The sequence below is a fragment of the Onychomys torridus genome, chromosome 1 (genome assembly GCF_903995425.1).
Source record: "Onychomys torridus chromosome 1, mOncTor1.1, whole genome shotgun sequence".
NCBI lineage: Eukaryota > Metazoa > Chordata > Mammalia > Rodentia > Cricetidae > Onychomys > Onychomys torridus.
Genome location: NC_050443.1, coordinates 83,921,658 through 83,938,585, shown reverse-complemented (window position 1 = coordinate 83,938,585; position 16,928 = coordinate 83,921,658). Strand labels below are relative to the sequence as shown.

Here is a 16,928-nt window from a genome sequence, read left to right as displayed (position 1 = left end):
GTGGTACACTAGTGGTTAGAATGAATCAGACCAAGGTGGTCATGGAGAAGGAAGGAGTTGTAGCTGGGAATAAAGTAATTCAAATATTGGCTGCTAAGGAGGCAGGATAGAGGAGAAAGGCTGAGCAAGCAGGATTTTGTTGAATGAGGAAAAGCACCTGAATCAAATCTTTAGTCATATATAGAGATAAGAAATGAACTTCAGTTCTTGTCCATCTTGTCCTTCCATTCTTCCAGAACCCCGGGCGAGAAGTTCAAGAACCTAAGGGGGTTGGGAAATCTCCCCAAACTAGGGCAGGTTCCCTGATCCCAGCACCTTCTTGATACTTCTGTTTATTCTCAGTGAGGAGCCGGAGGCCATCCTTGGGGGAGTTACTCCTGCGGCATGCACACAGTCCAACCAGGGCCCGGCAGGCGGCACAGGTTCTTCAACCTGGGCGAGAAGGAACAGGACTTGGACTAGGTGGGGGCTCTCCAGGGGCTTCAACTCCAGTTCTGCTCCCCCGGGGCGGAGCTTCTGAACGCCAAGGTGAGGCTCTGCGAGTCAAGAATGCTGTCTACTGTGCAGTCATTTTCCCTGAGTTTCTCAAGGAGTTGGCTGCCATCTCCCAGGCCCATGCTGTCACCTCGCCTTTCTTGTTGGATACTTTAGAGGAGGTATCTGACCCTCCCATCTCAGGCTTTGGGCCCCTCAATCCTTAATTTTCTTCCATGGACAATCAGGGCCTTCTGTGGCCTGGGCTGATTTCCAGGACACGGGCTCCTTTTTATGTTTGGAGGCAGTGACAAATGGACTTTTTAATTTATTTCAGATGAATGTTTTATGAGAACTTGTTGCAATATGTATAAAAGGGAAATCTCTATTCTGTGCTCATTCTTCTTTGCCACCCTTTATCTATGGGGCTGTGGCCCTGTGAAGGTTGTATATAGGTGGGGGAATCATCAGCAGAGATAACACTGATGATAGGGTTTCAGGATAGCCCCTTTGCTCTTAGAAGGTGAGAGGACTTAATGCTTAGGGACCCAAGAAAGAAGAAGCACACAGGTCCAGGGTGGTTGGGGGTGCAGCAGCTGATGTTTATTGGGGACCATCATCCCTATGTCAGATCTTAGGGGCCTTGCCCCCTGCGTCTCTTGCCTCAGCTTCATTCGTCGCTGTCGAACTCTGAGGACAGACCCTGCAGCAGGGGCAGGGACATGGAGTGCCGGTCGGGGTCCCCGGGGCCCCCACCCTGGCCTCCTGGTGGGGGGTTGCGGGGGCTGAAGAGCCAGTTCTCTGCTAGAGTTGGGGATAGTCACAGCTTGACTCATGCCCTGGTCTTCCGCCCTAGTCCCCCCCACCCTGACTCTGTGCTGCATCCCCCACCACACACCCTTACCAGGGCCATGCTTTCATCTCACCCTCCCTGGGCTCCCTCAAGTCTGTCCCTTCATAAGGGTCCTGTATACACTGTGGGCTGCTGAACCCATTCCTGGGCTAGAATCCCTGTACCCTCTCCCTCCAATGGTCTTTCCCATGCTTCATCTTCATTTCCCCTAGCAGTACCTGAAAGCATATAGGGGCCCCTCCGGAAGGGGTTTCGACCCTTATAGGAGAATCTGGTGGGTCTGCCTTCTGGCCCTTCTTGGGGAGGTGGTGTAGGTGGGGCTGGGACAGGTGGAGGTGCATCAGCAACTTCAAGGGTATCAGCAGGTACTGATGTGGGGGCCAGAGTTGATAAGATGCTAAGGCTAGGTCTAACCCAGGTGGCTCCTTGGGGCAAGGGGTCTTTGGTCAGAGACTTCTGTGGTCCCAGCACACCCTTGGGCAGCAGTGAAAACTTGAGGCAGGAGAAAGCAATAGGTAGTGACCGCTGTAACCGGAGCAGCTGGGGCTCACGGGCTGTTGGTAACAGCCCTAGCTGCAGCCAGGTGCAGGAGAAGACCTGGTAGATGACGTAGATGCTGTGGGTGCTTCGGATCCAGGGAAGATTCTGCTGTAGGCTCACCTGCCCTGGCGGTAGCAGAAGGAAGGCAACCTTCTTGCGCAGGCCTCCCATATGTAGGCGGATCCGGCAGGGCTGCCCATCCAACATTCGCATTTCTTCGTAGGCTATCTCGGCTCGGCCATTTGGTGAGTATTCCCGAGTGCAGTGGGCAAAGACACCCTCAGACCCTGCCTGTTCTAGAAGATTTGGTAGCAGCCCTACTGATTGCAGTGCCCTTCGGCCCTGCCGGCCTGGCAAAGTTAGGCGGGTGTGGGCTCGACGGGACTGTTTCACTAGCACGCCCAGTAGATCATAGTAGGCTGCATCCGACAGGAAAGGTACTGCCACTACATTGGACCCAAAACGCTCCTCGATGACCTGCAGGTGGCCAGTTTATAAGTCAGGGGATGAGTTAAGGTCAGAGGTTAACTTGTATTATCTAAAGTGACCTTCCCACCATTGTTTGCTGTTTAAATACATTTCTGTGGTATGCACAGATCAACACTTATTATCCTAGTCTCCTCCCATAGCAAAACCTTGAATATCTTATGCCAGATTATGGCAGATACTTGGATACATGAAAGAATGAGACTTTGTTCAGAATCAGCCTGGTTACACTTTGCCACTTCCTCCTTAATCTCCTTGCTTTACCTACCTTATCCTTGATGAGGGCCCAAGTGGCATCTGCTTCATCCAGTGTTAGCAGGTGGGGGTTACTGACCAACATGGTGGGGAGGGGTTGGGCAAGGTAGTGACTGCTGCAGGAACCCCCAATGTGCCCAGGAAGGTAAGGCACCCCTCCCCCCACCTTGGGCTGTGACCTATTCCAGCATGAGGTCATAGAGGTCCTGCTAGGTGATGGAGCCTTGGATACAGAGAGGACAGTAACTCTACTAACCTTCTTGCTGCCTGTGGGCCATAATGTTTACAAACTTTTACTTCGCCCTTTTCTTTCTTTCCTTTGCCATTTCATTTTTCCTTTCTGTTCCTGCCCTGCCCTTTGAACAGCACAAAGATGCTCACTCTCTTCTCTCCTCCTCTCCTCTACTCTTTCTCATCTTACACAGTCCTGTTTCATGGTCTCAAGGTCTTCTGCCTTAGCATGGAGTGGTCATTCTCTTGCTTTGGAGAGAGGAACACTTGAACTGCTTTACTAAAGTAACTGCCATCTAGTTAGTTGTAGATTACTTCGTTTTGAAGTTGCATTGGGGTCCTGAAAGATATGGAAGTATAGATCAAGACTTATACTGAAAACAAACATCTAAACAACAATAGCAACAATAAGAACCCCAATAATTCTCAACCTATAAATTACCTGGGAGATTTAAAAATTACTGATACTTGTCTCCTATGCTCAGAGATTCTGATTTAATTTGTCTGGTGTATACCTGGGAATCCTAACTTCTAAAAGCTCCTCGGTTGAAACCAGTTATTTATGAGTGGGTTATAAAAGCAGTAGAAAGCAGGGGTGTGTAGGTGGGTGTTAGGCTGAGTAATGGTAACATGAAGAGTAAGATCTAAATGGGATTTTGTTCCCTTAGTAACTGGTAAGACTTTTCAGGAAGCCAGAATTACCCAGGTAAACATGAAGGTTTTCTTAATGCTCCACTCCTGTCCCTGGCTGATTTGTATGTAGTAGTTTCCTCTCCCACTCTAGTTATTACTCGTCATCTTCCTTGTGTCTTTGTCCGGAGAGCTCAACTACCTAATGTTTTGCTGGAGAAGAATAACTTCAAAAGAAATTACATTAGAACTTTTTAGTAATTGTTTTCCCACTCCTTACCTTGTCTGTCCCATAGTCCTTTCTCAGGCCCCTTGGAGGTCTCCTGTCTAGGGGGTGTCCTGTTGCAGCCTGACCTAGAGGAAAATGCTGTCTTGCAAAGGTGGCTATCATCTGAGCCAGCTGAAGTGATAGGTGTCGTACCACACAGAAGGATACTGCGGTGACGGGAAAGTGTTATCAAGAAAACTTTCCAAAAGGAGATACAGTTGAACTCAAGGGAAGGCACATCTCCTCAGAACTAAATGGATGGGTGCCAGGTCTCTTAGCAAGTGAGTGGCAGTAGACAGATCTGCCAAGAAATTAATGTCAGATATTTATTGAACTCGTCTGTGCTAGGGTCTGTGCGAGACACTGAATGTGGTATCTTAGAAGATTCCTTTAGGAATCTCTTGTGTGGTTTTTTTGTTTTTTGTTTTTGTTGTTGTTGTTGTTTTGTTTTTTGTTTTTTTTTGTTTTTTGTTTTTTTTTTTTTTTTTTTGACAGAGCCCCACTATGTAATCCAGAATGGCTCTGAACTCATTATGTTGCTACAAACTGCCAGAACTCACAGCAGTCCTCCTGCCTCAAGATTCCTGAATGCTGTGTTTACAGGTATATAGCACTGTGCCCAGCTTCTTTTCTGGAGTAGGTTCAGAAAAATTAATTAGCCAACAATACAGTGAATAGTTAGTAACAGATCGGGGGTTCTAGCTCTTACTATTGAACAGTAGCTCCTCTGGGTGCTGTTGCATGGCTCATTTCAGTGTGTGATGAGAGAAATACATGCGGCTTAGTGAGAAGGAAGTGAGCAGGATACAAGAGAAGCCACATCCATCCAAATGGGAAACCTTGGGTTTCTTAAGAGAACCAAAACCAAATTTCTTCTTTATATGTTTAACAAGGCCCTCACAAAATACCATCTTTGATATTAGGGCTCTAATTTTTAACGTTTTTAGATGTTTTTGCCTACGTGTATGTCTGTGCATCATGTATGTGCCTGGTGCCAGTGGGGTCCAGAAGAGGACATCAGGTTCCTTGGACTGGAATTAGAGACAATTGTAAGCTGCCAGGTGGGTGCTGGGAATTGAACCCTTGTCCTCTGGAAGAGCAGCCAGTGCTTTTAACCCCTGAGACATTCTCTCCATTCCCTGAGCCAGCATATCTTTGTGTCCCTGAAGCTGGCCTCCTACTTGTGGTGCTTCTGTCTTTTCTGTCTTAAGTGCTACAATTGCAGGGGTATACCATCACACCTAGTTTAGCACATCCTTTCATTTTGTTCGACAAGGAAAAGATATAGTGTAGTGTAATTGGCAACTCTGTTCCCTCCTGAGAGAAATTATAAGGAACACTGAAGTGGAGTAAGAGGCAGATAGAGACCAGTAGAAGGGACAGAACCATGTACCTCTGCACCTGTGCAGTGTAGAAGAGCTGACTGACAGGCAGAGAGTGATTCTTGTGCAGATGACAAGGGGAATCCAGAATGAGAAGAGATGGATGAGATCAGTGCGTCTTATTGGTGCTTATTGGTCAAATTAGGAAGCAGAAGATTTTAGAATTTTTGTTCATGGACATGGGTTCAAAGGGCAGATTGGGTTCTGATAAACTACTCAGTTGGAAGCCCACACCTTCTGCCCTTTTCTTGCTTTCTGATTCCTGTGAATCTCTAGACTCCCTAAATTCTATGCTGCTCTACCTTAATGTTGAGTAAATCTCTTTCCTTTTTGCTCAGAGTCTGAGACTGAAAGATACTGAAGAAAAACAGATGGCAATTGAGTCTGGATGAGTTGGTGAGCCCAAGGGTTGGGCTGTTGGTCTGTATTTTCCTGGGATTTGCTTCCCATGTGGCATCATTCTGTGGTATCTTTGGAAAGAGGCACTGGTCACCTTGAGGATATCAGAGTGATCTGGATGGAGACTGGGAGTAAATAAATAGGATGGTTTATGCACAGAACATGAGATTATCTGCCTGAATCTCATGGCAGCATAGAATAGCACTGACAGTAAGGACTTTGAAGTGATAAAGATCCTTAATACTCCTTTGTTTCAGGCTGCAGGGATAATTATGTAAACTCCTGATGCTTTATTTTAAGCTTTTTGGGATAAATATGTACTAGAGCTGAGAATTTTTCAGTTTATGAAAGGGAATAATATTTCAAATGTTAAGGAATATCCCAGTTGAGATTGAAGGTGCCCTATAGTCAAACATATCAACATTTTTTAAAATATGTGAATATTTACACTAAGTGAAATAAAGACTATAAATAAGATCATAATGGATGGGACTAGGGTTTGGGCCAAAGCTATAGAAAAAAAGTTCCTACAGAGATTATTTATTTTGACAATATAGGTGGTGGGCTGTGGGCATATTGTTAATTCTCAGGTAATTGTGAAGAATGAGAATGTGCTGGTAAAGCTTTCTGAACATATCACATGGTAGGTATGTATCCATTGTCAACAAAACACAAATGTGTTAGATTTATGGCTTGAAGGAAAAACATTCTGAGCACACAGCTTTGGAACAAGCGACCTTGGGAGATCTGCACAGCTAGGAGCTGAAGGTGCCTTAGAGCAGTCTCTCACAGTGGGATGGTGGCAGACTCATTGCTCATGAGCATTGATTGCACATGATTTCCCATGTATCAGAGGGAAAATGGTGTGTGTGTGTGTATAAGTATGTGTGATATGGGATTATCACACAGGAATTTCTTTATATTTCTTAATAATAATGTAATAAATATTCTACTGCCATACATGTTTGTTCACATCTCAGTTATTTTCTCAGAATAGATTTATCAAAGGGAAATTTCTTAAGAGAAAGATTTGGGTATCTTAGCTTGTGATCCTCAGGTTCAGTATGTCTTTGTGTGCACACACATGTGTATGGAGGAACCAGAGTTGAAGTTGGGTGTCTTCCTCTGTCATTTTCTTTATCTTTTGGGTCAATCTCTCTCTTAACCTGGAGTTCACTGAATGGGCTGGGAGTTCCAGGGATCTGCCTATCTCTTCTCTGTCTTCCTCTTCAGTACTGGGGTTACAGACTTGCACCTAGCTTTTATGTGGGTGCTGGGAATCTATCTGAACAGAGGTTGTCATGCTTTCAGGCAAGGCTTTTTCCCAATGAGCCATCTCTTCCAGCTCTAGGACTAGTATTTTGTTAGTTTTCTATAAAGTCATTTTGTGGAGATCTTTTAAACTTAGAACTTCATGAAAAAGATAAATTTTGGGAATAACTAAACTCATACATGGTTGACTAGACCAGTGGTTCTTAACCTGTGACAAGCCACTATCTCCAAAGGTATTTACATTATTATTCATAGCAGCAAAATTACAGTTATGAAGTAGCAATGAAAATAGTTTTATGGTTAATGGTCACCACAACATGAACTGTTTTAAGGGGTTGCAGCATTAGGAAGATTGAGAAATACTGGACTAGATGCCTTCTTCAGTCATTCAGATTCAGTGTGCAGGCATTTTGAGGTACCTCTTTCTTGTTTGTAAGGGCTCTAGTGAGACCGCATTTAGCCCTAGAAATGACAAGTGTTCTACACAGGAGCTATCCCATCTGTGTGATGTCGCATGATGCTTGGTCCAGCTCTCTGAGCTACTGTGCTGAGTGGTTCTTGCTTCAGGTCTCTGACTAACACCAAGACTTGATGACTGCAGTTTTCTCTCACTTTACAGCTGTGACTCCCTGCCTCTTATATATTATTCCTTCCATTATTCAGCCTTAACTGAAAATGAGTTCCCCCATTGGGCAACACCGTGCCACTTCCTGTTTACTATCTCCGGGCAGTGGCAGCAGCATGAAATACTCCCATTTCATCATATTGCACCAGAATCACGTGCTGCTAGTGACAATGAACAGGATACATAGGGGTTCTGATGGGGATTTTATTGGGGGGATTTTCCATTCTTGGCTGAGGGTACACAAAATGGCAGGTTGATAAGTGATTACAATGTCTTGATCCTTTAGTTGGATACTTGACTCCCAAAGTCCCAGCCTCAGAGAAAGAAGTAGTAGGTATTGCTTTGGGGGATGTTCATTGGAATTGAAGGAAGAGGAAAGTAGTGGTTACACACAAGACCAAGAGAATTCTTTGGGAGTGTCTTAAAGTCCCATATTCTGGGTAGATTGGCACTATAGGGTACACTTTCCAGTTTCTTAAAATGTGGAGTAACTCCTCAAGAACAGGCTGAAAATAGAGTCTGACTGCAGGTACAGAGAGCGTTGTAACTCCAGACAGACAGCGACACATTTAAGCATAGTGAGACTTGGGTTCAAATGATGGGGTGGGGAGAGGAAAGGGAGATTCTCAAATAGATTAGATCTTAGAATCTCAACTAGTTCCTTTATCTTTTTTTTTGTATTCCCTGCATGGTAATGTGCAGCACCTGCCTTTGCCTCCTTTCAAGCAAGACATGGCTGGCTAGGCCAAAGTCTACAGGTGCCAGTGGTATACACACCAAGGATTTCACAGTAAATACCGTTTGGGTCATCACAGTTCTCTGCATATATAGGACAAAGACAACATAACCCACACTTCTAGACTCTAGGTTTTGCTCCAAGGGAGTTTCCTTACCCTGTTTACCTCAAGGTCCCACTGTCCATTAAAATGGCTTTTTTCTGAACTTGAGCATTTCTAAGAATCGGTCCCTGATTTGCTTGGTGCGGACGCCATAAATGAGGGGGTTGAGGGCAGGTGGCAGCAGCAAATAGATGTTGGACAAAAGGATATGCACTGGCTTTGGGACAGTGTGACGACCAAAGCGGTGTGTGAGGTAGGAGAAGAGACCAGGCACATAGAAGGCCAAGATGACACAGATGTGAGAACTACATGTACCAAAGGCCTTTGTCCGGGCCTCCCGGGTAGGTAGCCGAAGCACAGCATGAGCAATGAGCCCATAAGATCCAGCAATGCCCAGAATATCTACACCAGACACAGCCAATGAAAGTGCCAGCCCATATAAGTTGTTGACCCGTGTGTTACCTACCACCAGCTCTACGACTGCCATGTGTGCACAATAGGCATGGTGTATGATCTTGGCATGGAAGTGCTCAAATCGTGCCACTAGCAGAGGGAAAGGCACCACAATAGCCACAGCTTTCAGTGTCAATGCCAAGACTGCATAGCTCACCCGCGCTTTAGTAACCACAATAGGGTAGTGTAGTGGACGTCCCACTGCCACAGCACGATCACAGGCCATGGCCAAAAGCACACCAGATTCCACAGCAGTCAGTGCATGTACAAAGAACATCTGGATGAGGCAGACAGCATATTGCACAGGCTGGGGCCCAAGCCACAGCACAGCTAGTAGCCCTGGGGCTATAGATGTGGCTAAACCCAGGTCAGTAGCTGCTAGTGTAGCCAGGAGTAGAAACATGGGCTGGTGCAGTGTAGAGTCTGTCCGGATCACTGTCAGAAGTGTTGCATTGCCCAGCAGGGCCAGCAGATACATGGGCCCAAACACCAGTGTCAGCCAGGCCTGGCCATCTCCCAACCCTGGGATGCCAGTCAATATGAAGAAAGCTGGGCATTTGAAGGTGGAGTTGGACTGTGGAGTTGGACTGTGTGCCATCTTGTAAGAATGAGGTTTGGGTCTCATAGGGGTATTGTTCCTGATGGAGGAAGGACAGGAGGAGAGATTCTGGGGATGTCACAGTGGCACAAACCCATACATGGACTGGTAAAGGGCCTGGAATGTTTCAGGAACATAATTTTTGCTTAGGACAAGTTGGATGGATAATGACACAAGCTAGAATGGGAGAATCCTTTTCTCCTAGTAATCCATGAGTGCTATAGAGAGAGCAGAGGCAGGGGTAGAAAGGAAGGGTTAAGGAAGTGTGTGACTGATGGGGTGCCGCTGGTATAGGCAGAATCCTTCACTGTGAGGCCATCTGGGGAGACAGCTGAGATGACTGCTTTCTCAGAGTCCAAGGACTGTCAGTCTTGGTCTCTGTATTTGGGGAGAAAACTGGTGTGGAGTGATCAGGTTATCTCTTGACTATATTTTTGGGAGGAACTTTGAGCCTCGTGATTTTGATTCTATAATAGAGGTAGACACAGTGATCTTAACTATCCTATAATTAATATTTGGGGTACCAATACACTAGGCAGAATAGGAAGACAGGGAGAAACTATAATGGGGTCATAGGTAAGATCTGGAGCCTGGAATGACAGAGGAGATTTGGTGGGCCTAAGGGGTACTTACATCACTCTGGATTTGGTGCTGAAGTTGTAATCTTGAACATCAGGTAAAGAGTTAAGTTGGGAGTAGGGAGCAATGGAGAGGGAGAGAAAGAGATGACAGCAGAAAAGAAGCTTTTCTTCTTGGTATCCTTTCATCTTCTGGATCCAGAAGGGGGTTCCACGAGAGTCTTACTTCTGGAATGCCTCAGAGGCAGAATCCCAGAGAACTAAATATGTGAAGAAACACCTCTGATGGAGGAGGCAGGATGAAGAGATGGAGTCCCTTGCAAGCATCTAGTCCCCCAGCAGAAGCTTCAAAGTTGAGTGAAGACAAAGCCACAAGCAGAAGACTTGACTAAGGAGCTACACTGAGCACTGTGTGCTGGCAGCCTCTCTTTATCTTGACTGGTGCCTCTTGGGGCCTTTTATGGGACTGTTCTACCTGCATCCCTCAGGGCCCTTATCCCTCCCACCTGTGCCATATTAACTCTTTCCCAGTACTGTATCCTTGCTCAGTGCTCACAGACTCAGCATGCTCATTAAGGTAACAGGAAAGGGGATAAGCAAGGAAAGCCTTTGAAATATCTGGGAAGGAGGAACGCTTCCTCTGGGAGGTTTTTGTAGTTGGAAAAAACTTGTATAATTCTATAATGGCATCTACCCAACTCTATTGTAATAACTGGTTGTCTCTCTTCTCACTAGAGTAGAAGCCTAGTACAGGCATTGCTTCTCATTAGACACATTGTCTTCACAGCCTCACATTGTCTAGCATGCAGTTGGTTATGAATAAACATTTATTACCTTCAACTGTGGGCAGATCTGCTAGCCTCAATGATAAATACACTTGTTACTACAGTTTTAGGAGTTAGATATCCATGGAGAAGAGAAAGTGTTGTTCACCATCAACCAGAAGACTACTGAATGCAGTTCTTTCTGCTATAAAGAGGCATTCTTAAAATGACCACACTATACAAAAATCATAGTGAAAACCAATTTCACTATGAATTTATTGAAAAATTGAAGTAAGGATGTGGCACCCCAAAATATCAGTAACACATGAAAATGGTAGAAATGAAGACAGGGAGATCGCTCATGGGATAAAGTATTTGCCACACAAGTATGAAGACTAGAGTTTGGATCCTTAGCACCTACATAGAAGTCAAGTGGATGTGGTGGCCTACTTGTAATCCCAGCAATTAGGTAATGGACAGGAAGTCCCTTGAACAAGCTAACTAGCCTAGTAGCTCTAGGCTTAGCAAGAGACCCTGCCTCCATAAATAAATGGGAAGCAATTGAGGAAGTCAACCTCTAGCTTACACACACACACACACACACACACACACACACACACACACACACACACACAAGAAGTGACAGAACTGTTTTAGGCATAATATGGTTAGAAAGTATGCAAATAATACAATAAATACAGCACTTCATCTGGAGAAAAAACTTGAGTTTTGTAGAAAGGCTTGTCAGAATTGGGTTGAAATTACAGTGGTAAACTGAGGTAGCTGACGGTTATTAGAAGAAGAATACATCCTGAGTTTTCCTGCTCAGCCAGGATCATCTGTGGGAAATTTTCTGTGTTTATCATTTCTGAAATTGCAGAATCACTTATAAGCATGAAACTCAGTGCTCAGTTTCCTAATGTGTCAACTGTCTTTGAACAAATTTGCATTTCAAAACCAGCACTGTAGCAGAACTGACTGAAACTCTTTTGTTCCTGGTCCTGTGCCACATGGGGGAAGATGCAGTTACTATAATGGAAACTGATGCCCTCCAGTAGTTTATAATCTCATGTGCTCAGTGGTTTACAAAGTTGTTGGAGAGCTACTAAGGCAGTTACACTGAGGTCAGTACTTGATACAATGGAAAAAGAAGCCTCTTATTTGTAGGCAGAGCTTTCCTGTCCTGGCAACCACTCCCAAATAAGTCAGAGACTTCTTAATTAGAAATGCTTGGCCAATAGCTCAGGCTTGTTACTAGCTAACTCTTACATTTTAAATTAACCCATTTTATCTATGTTCTGCCACATGGCTTGATACCTTTTTTCAGTATGACAAATTCATCTCTCTGTGTCTCTTCCTGATTCTCGTAGATTCCTCTCCTCCTTCTTTGCACTCTTTTTTTTTTTCTGCAAGTCCTGTCTAGCCTTTACCTGTCTTGCTATTGGCCAGTCAGCTTTTTTATTAACCTAATCACAGTGACATATTCACACAATATAAAGGAATATTCCACATTTCCCCCTTTTTGTCTACTTAAAAAGGAAGATTTTAACTTTAACATAGTAAAATTATATACATAAAAACAGTTATCAAGTAAGAATTACAGTTACAATATCCATTTGTATTTGGCAAAATAGAGGAAATATTCCATCAATTATCTTCTCTTGAAGAGTCTAGAGTTTTTGTACCTAGTTTACTTTCTATCATGATTAGGGAGAACTATAACTATAACTATCTAGTCTTCAACCCCATCAAAGACCTGAGAAATATGTTAATATTACCTGAGTAAACAGGAAATGCAGAGCAAATGACTTCCAAAACTATAGAAATGACAAAGAGAGCTGGCTGCTTGGACAGTCACTCAGGGTTCCTCTGCAATGTTGTGGCATCCATCTTTGGACTACAGGCCTAGGATATTTGCCAGACTTTTCTGTGAATCAGGAATTTTAAAGGACTGTCCCACCTTGTCTTGGCAAAGTTCAGAAGTTGCTTTCTTTTGTGTCCTGCTTGTTCAATTTGGACAACATATTGTCAACAGTTTAGGCATGGGCAGTTTCTTGACCAGTGGCTAACTTTTGCCATAAAGAAACCAAACTCCATATGGAGTTTCTTCAATGCCCATCATCTTCTCTGAAGTAGATTGGTGCTGCCAGGAGTAGACATGTCTCATTATCATAAAAAACTTTATATTATTGAAACAACTTAAGTGCCATAGTTTGTAGATTGTTTGAAGATCATCTGTCTATCTAAATATATCTGTATATGACCTTGAAAACATACCTGACTATAAGGTTGACTATTAATCTGTATTTTAATTATACGTTATATTTTAAATGAGCTGCATAAACAAAATATCCCAAACAAGAGTAGAAACATACATACAGTATAACAAAATTAACTTTAAATTTGTGTCAGTAAACCAAAATCCATACCAATGTAAAATATTTTGAGATTAATAGTTGCTTTTTTGGGTTAAAGTAGATTTAATAATCTACCCTTTTTCCTGTTATTCCTATCCTTTTTTTCCTTTAGAAAGAGATCTTTGAATTTTTCACTGTGTAGCTTTGGAGCCTTTCCTGGAACTTGCTCTGTAGACCAGGCTGGCCTTGAACTCACAGAGATCTGTCTGCTTCTGCCTCCTGAGTGCTGGGATTAAAGGCATGCACCACCACCGCCCGGTGAATTTAACTCTTTTGTTTAGCTCTTTTTCTGACTGTGTCTAATAACTTATAACCAAACCCCCTAAACAATGACAAACATTCATAATTCATTGAATAATCAAAACCCTCCCATACCCCATCTCTTGGGAATGTGGGCTTTATTCTTTAGACTACTTCCTGTTGTCTGTGGGCACTGACTTCTTTGGGGGAACCTTGAGAAAATCAAGATAATTGTTAGGTTTTTGACTGGAGTAGTTTGTGAGGTTGGACCATCTCAGCCAGCAACCTTGAAGCTGTTTTGGATGTAGGATTCTGGGGAGATTGTAACAGGGGCATTCTGAGATGCTGGATCATGTGTGCCATTCATTTTCATTGGTGTCTGATTCCCTTGTTCTGAAAATACATAAAGTTTTAAAGGTAACATACATGTCTGTATTAATACAAGTATAGATTGTGCATTGTACATAAGTCAGCCAAAGGTGATTTTTTTTGTTTTATGTTTGAGCAGGTCAAATATGCATCATGTGTCTTGTCATTCTTCTAGGTATATTTCTTTATGTCTGTAGTCAAGATTTCAGGATGTCTTCCCCAATCAAACCTGATCCAGATCAGCTTGGAATGATATCAGTTCCTGTGGAGAAAAAAGCATAACCCCGCAGTGCCATATCTTTGATTTTCATTAGTGAAGACATTTTAAAAACATATAGGTTGGTTTAATCCAGCAGTTTTTATATCCAATGTGTCTCAGCAGCTGTTGTTCCTTCATTAGCAACCAGAAAACTAAAGACAACACAATAACATACAGAATCCAGACTCTCTGTGTATTTTTCACTTTTACATGGCTTTTTTACTTTATTCTTTTTTAAGGAATTTACTTTATAGTTTTAAACATTTTTTAATCTATGACTGTCTCTACCCTTTCTCTTTTCTCTCCCAATCCCATGTATATTTTTAAAGGCACTGTAACCCATTTAGAGTTTTTTTTTTTTTGTTTTTGTTTTTTTAAATCTGGATCTGTCTTTACTGAGCATCTGTATTGTTTTTAGATCACATGAAATGAATCTTAAGCTGCTGTGTTAGTCGCTGGCAATGCTCAGCTTAGTGAATGGTGCCATTGCATGGCAGCTGATGGTTGGCTCATTCCTCCCCACCCTCACTTGGTTCTCTGAGAGCTTAGCCTCATAGTGGAGATACTGGTGGGAGCCATGTTTACCGCCCCAGCTCTGGGAAGTTGTTGAGTCCATGCTGCCACCAAGTAACATACCACCCACTGATCATAAACCCATTTAAGTGTTTGGTAGCAGGGCCTCTTCAAAGAGCTGCACCCATGTTAGTCACTGGGCCAAGGAAGCTGCCTCCTAAAGGGGCTGTGACGGTTTGCTGCTAGGAAATGGAGCTTGACCAAGAAGAAGCTGAGTTTGACTCTGGTTTCTGTGTGTTTGGAACCTCTCTTTTTTTAAAGCTTTCTCAGGCTTTATGTAGATCTATGTTGCCTCATGTTGGGTGTCATAAGTAGGTGGCATTTTCCTATTCCAGCAGCTGCTCCCAAATAACCACTCAGAGACTTATTAATTATAAATGCTAGACCAATAGGTCAGGCTTTTTACTAGCTAACTCTTATATTTTAAATTAACCCATATTTCTTATTTATGCTCTGCCATGTGGCTCGATATCTTTTTTTCAGTACAACAAGTTCATCTACTCTCGGTGACTTCTCTTGATTCTCAGAGACTCCTCCTCTCTTTCACAATCTTTTTTTTTTTTTCCCTGCAAGTCCCATCTAACCTCTATCCAGCTATTGGCTTGTCAGCTTCTTTATTAACCTAATCACAGTGACACATATTCACATAGTGTAAAGGAATGTTCCACACTTATTCTCCCCAGAGGAATCTGAAAATCTCAGCATCAGTGGTAATAGTACCATTTATTTCCCACATGCATATGCTGAGCCAAGCCCTCACCTCCAAATAGGTTTTAAAGTAAGTGTAAATCTTTCCCTTGTTTTATAAAATAAAACAACCAAACAAAAAACCCTATGGCACAAGATAAAATAATCTGCCAATAGTCATAGCCAACAAACAGCAAAGCTAATACACAAACTCAAATAGTTTGGCTTTGGTGTACTTGCTCTTTGTCACCACTAAGTATTTCAGCTGAAATTTAGCACATGGGTCGAAGTATTAAAAGTATAGTTATGGATGACAGGTACTTGTTCCTGGGACAAATAATTCAGGAGACTTTGGTTTTGGTGGGTGGTCCCAGTTCAATGTAATGATTGCTTGAGGAAGGAGGGGAATACTCAGGAGGTAGGAACTGTAGATGGACAGCTATGGGGAGAGTTGGAGAAAAATGCTTTTGGCTTCAAGAGATAATCCAACGAGTTTGGGCTGTATATAAGAAATGGCTCATAAGATATTTCATAGACCTCTTAGATCCAACAAATCTAAAATTGAAGTAACTGACTTCTTGGAAACCTGCTATATTTTGAGTTTATAAGATTCACCTATAGATTTGTTTTTAGAAAGTTTTACTTTGTTGGTATTCTAGATCCTAGATCATATTTATAGAAGTTCTCTGAGTGCATATTGGGGTTACTTGGCTTAAGAAGAAGATTTGACAATATACCTATGACCTTATAGGACTAATGTGGCAGGGCTTGCTTCCCATAGGAAGATTTGAGACCTCCCAGGTTTGTGCGTAGTAGCATGGGAAGAGAAGTGTTGAAGACAAAAAGGTCCTTGTGCTCATAGATAGCATTAAGGAAACAAGGAATGTTAAACACATTGGGCTGTCCTTCCAAAGGAAAAGATGTATAACATGTTTTCTGTCCAGAAGCCTGGGAATGGAGGTGACTAATAGCCTGGGCAATCTCTGCACTATCTGTAGGGCCAGGTTATACCTGGCTCCCCCAAGCTCCCAGAACCAGGACCAGATGTGGTTAATAGTTTAGATGACCTCTGCACTATCTGTATGGCCAGAGACTTCCTCCAGACCCCCACAAGCAGGACCAGAGATAGTTAATAACCTAGGTAACTTCTGTGCTATCTCTATGACTGAGACCACACCAGATCTGCTTCTAGGCCCTTAAGATAATACATGTAGCCTATTTTCAGAACCCATCTGCATAGAAATGGCATGTACTTTGAGAAGAGTTTCTATGTAACCATGCCTCCTTGTGCACATGGGATTGTGTTACACCAGGAAACTTCTTTTCAAATTGTACTATACTTAATATACCCACAATAGACTGCTTGGTGTCAGATTGTAGAAGTTTTAACCAACATCAACTACTGAGTTGCCCTGAACTGGATTTCCTTCTTTCCTGACACAGATTGTTACTCTGACATCCGTTATGTTTGCAGAGACCCCTATAGAGAAGAGGACATCGAACCTCTCAGTTGCTTTGATACTGGCATAGGAAAATAGGATAAGAGAGGCTCTGTTTGGGAATCTGACTCTTACTTTGATTAGTGTAGCTGCTGCCATCATCTTCCATAGAGCAGGTTTGTCAGATAGCAGCATGTTTCCAGTGCCCCCCCCCCCCTTTTTAAACTTTACATGGTCTGTGAACACTAACACATATTACCTACCCATTTAAACAGTAGATTACATATCAGGGAACCT

General features: G+C 43.1%; 3 protein-coding genes across 5 annotated transcripts in view; 1 reads left to right on the top strand and 2 right to left on the bottom strand.

The window, feature by feature from the left end:
- Positions 1-869, top strand: part of Fam160a2 (family with sequence similarity 160 member A2) — a 48,545-nt gene extending 47,676 nt beyond the window's left edge. For all 3 annotated transcript variants that reach the window (XM_036197112.1, XM_036197120.1, XM_036197102.1), the window contains one exon: positions 343-869. In XM_036197112.1, coding sequence (XP_036053005.1) covers positions 343-701 — 359 coding nt within the window. In that variant the 3' untranslated portion in view covers positions 702-869. The remainder of the gene's footprint in view (positions 1-342) is intronic.
- A 192-nt stretch (positions 870-1,061) lies between these two features.
- C1H11orf42 (chromosome 1 C11orf42 homolog) lies at positions 1,062-2,693 on the bottom strand. The gene is made up of 3 exons (XM_036197141.1): positions 2,622-2,693; positions 1,546-2,344; positions 1,062-1,278 (listed from the first exon to the last, which is right to left on the bottom strand). The coding sequence occupies exons 1-3, from the start codon at positions 2,691-2,693 to the stop codon at positions 1,145-1,147; spliced, it is 1,005 nt and encodes a 334-aa protein (XP_036053034.1). The 3' UTR covers positions 1,062-1,144.
- Positions 2,694-8,336: 5,643 nt separating this feature from the next.
- LOC118581768 (olfactory receptor 52W1) lies at positions 8,337-9,332 on the bottom strand. Its single transcript, XM_036184223.1, has one exon. The coding sequence runs from the start codon at positions 9,330-9,332 to the stop codon at positions 8,337-8,339; it is 996 nt and encodes a 331-aa protein (XP_036040116.1).
- Between the last annotated feature and the right edge of the window lie 7,596 nt (positions 9,333-16,928).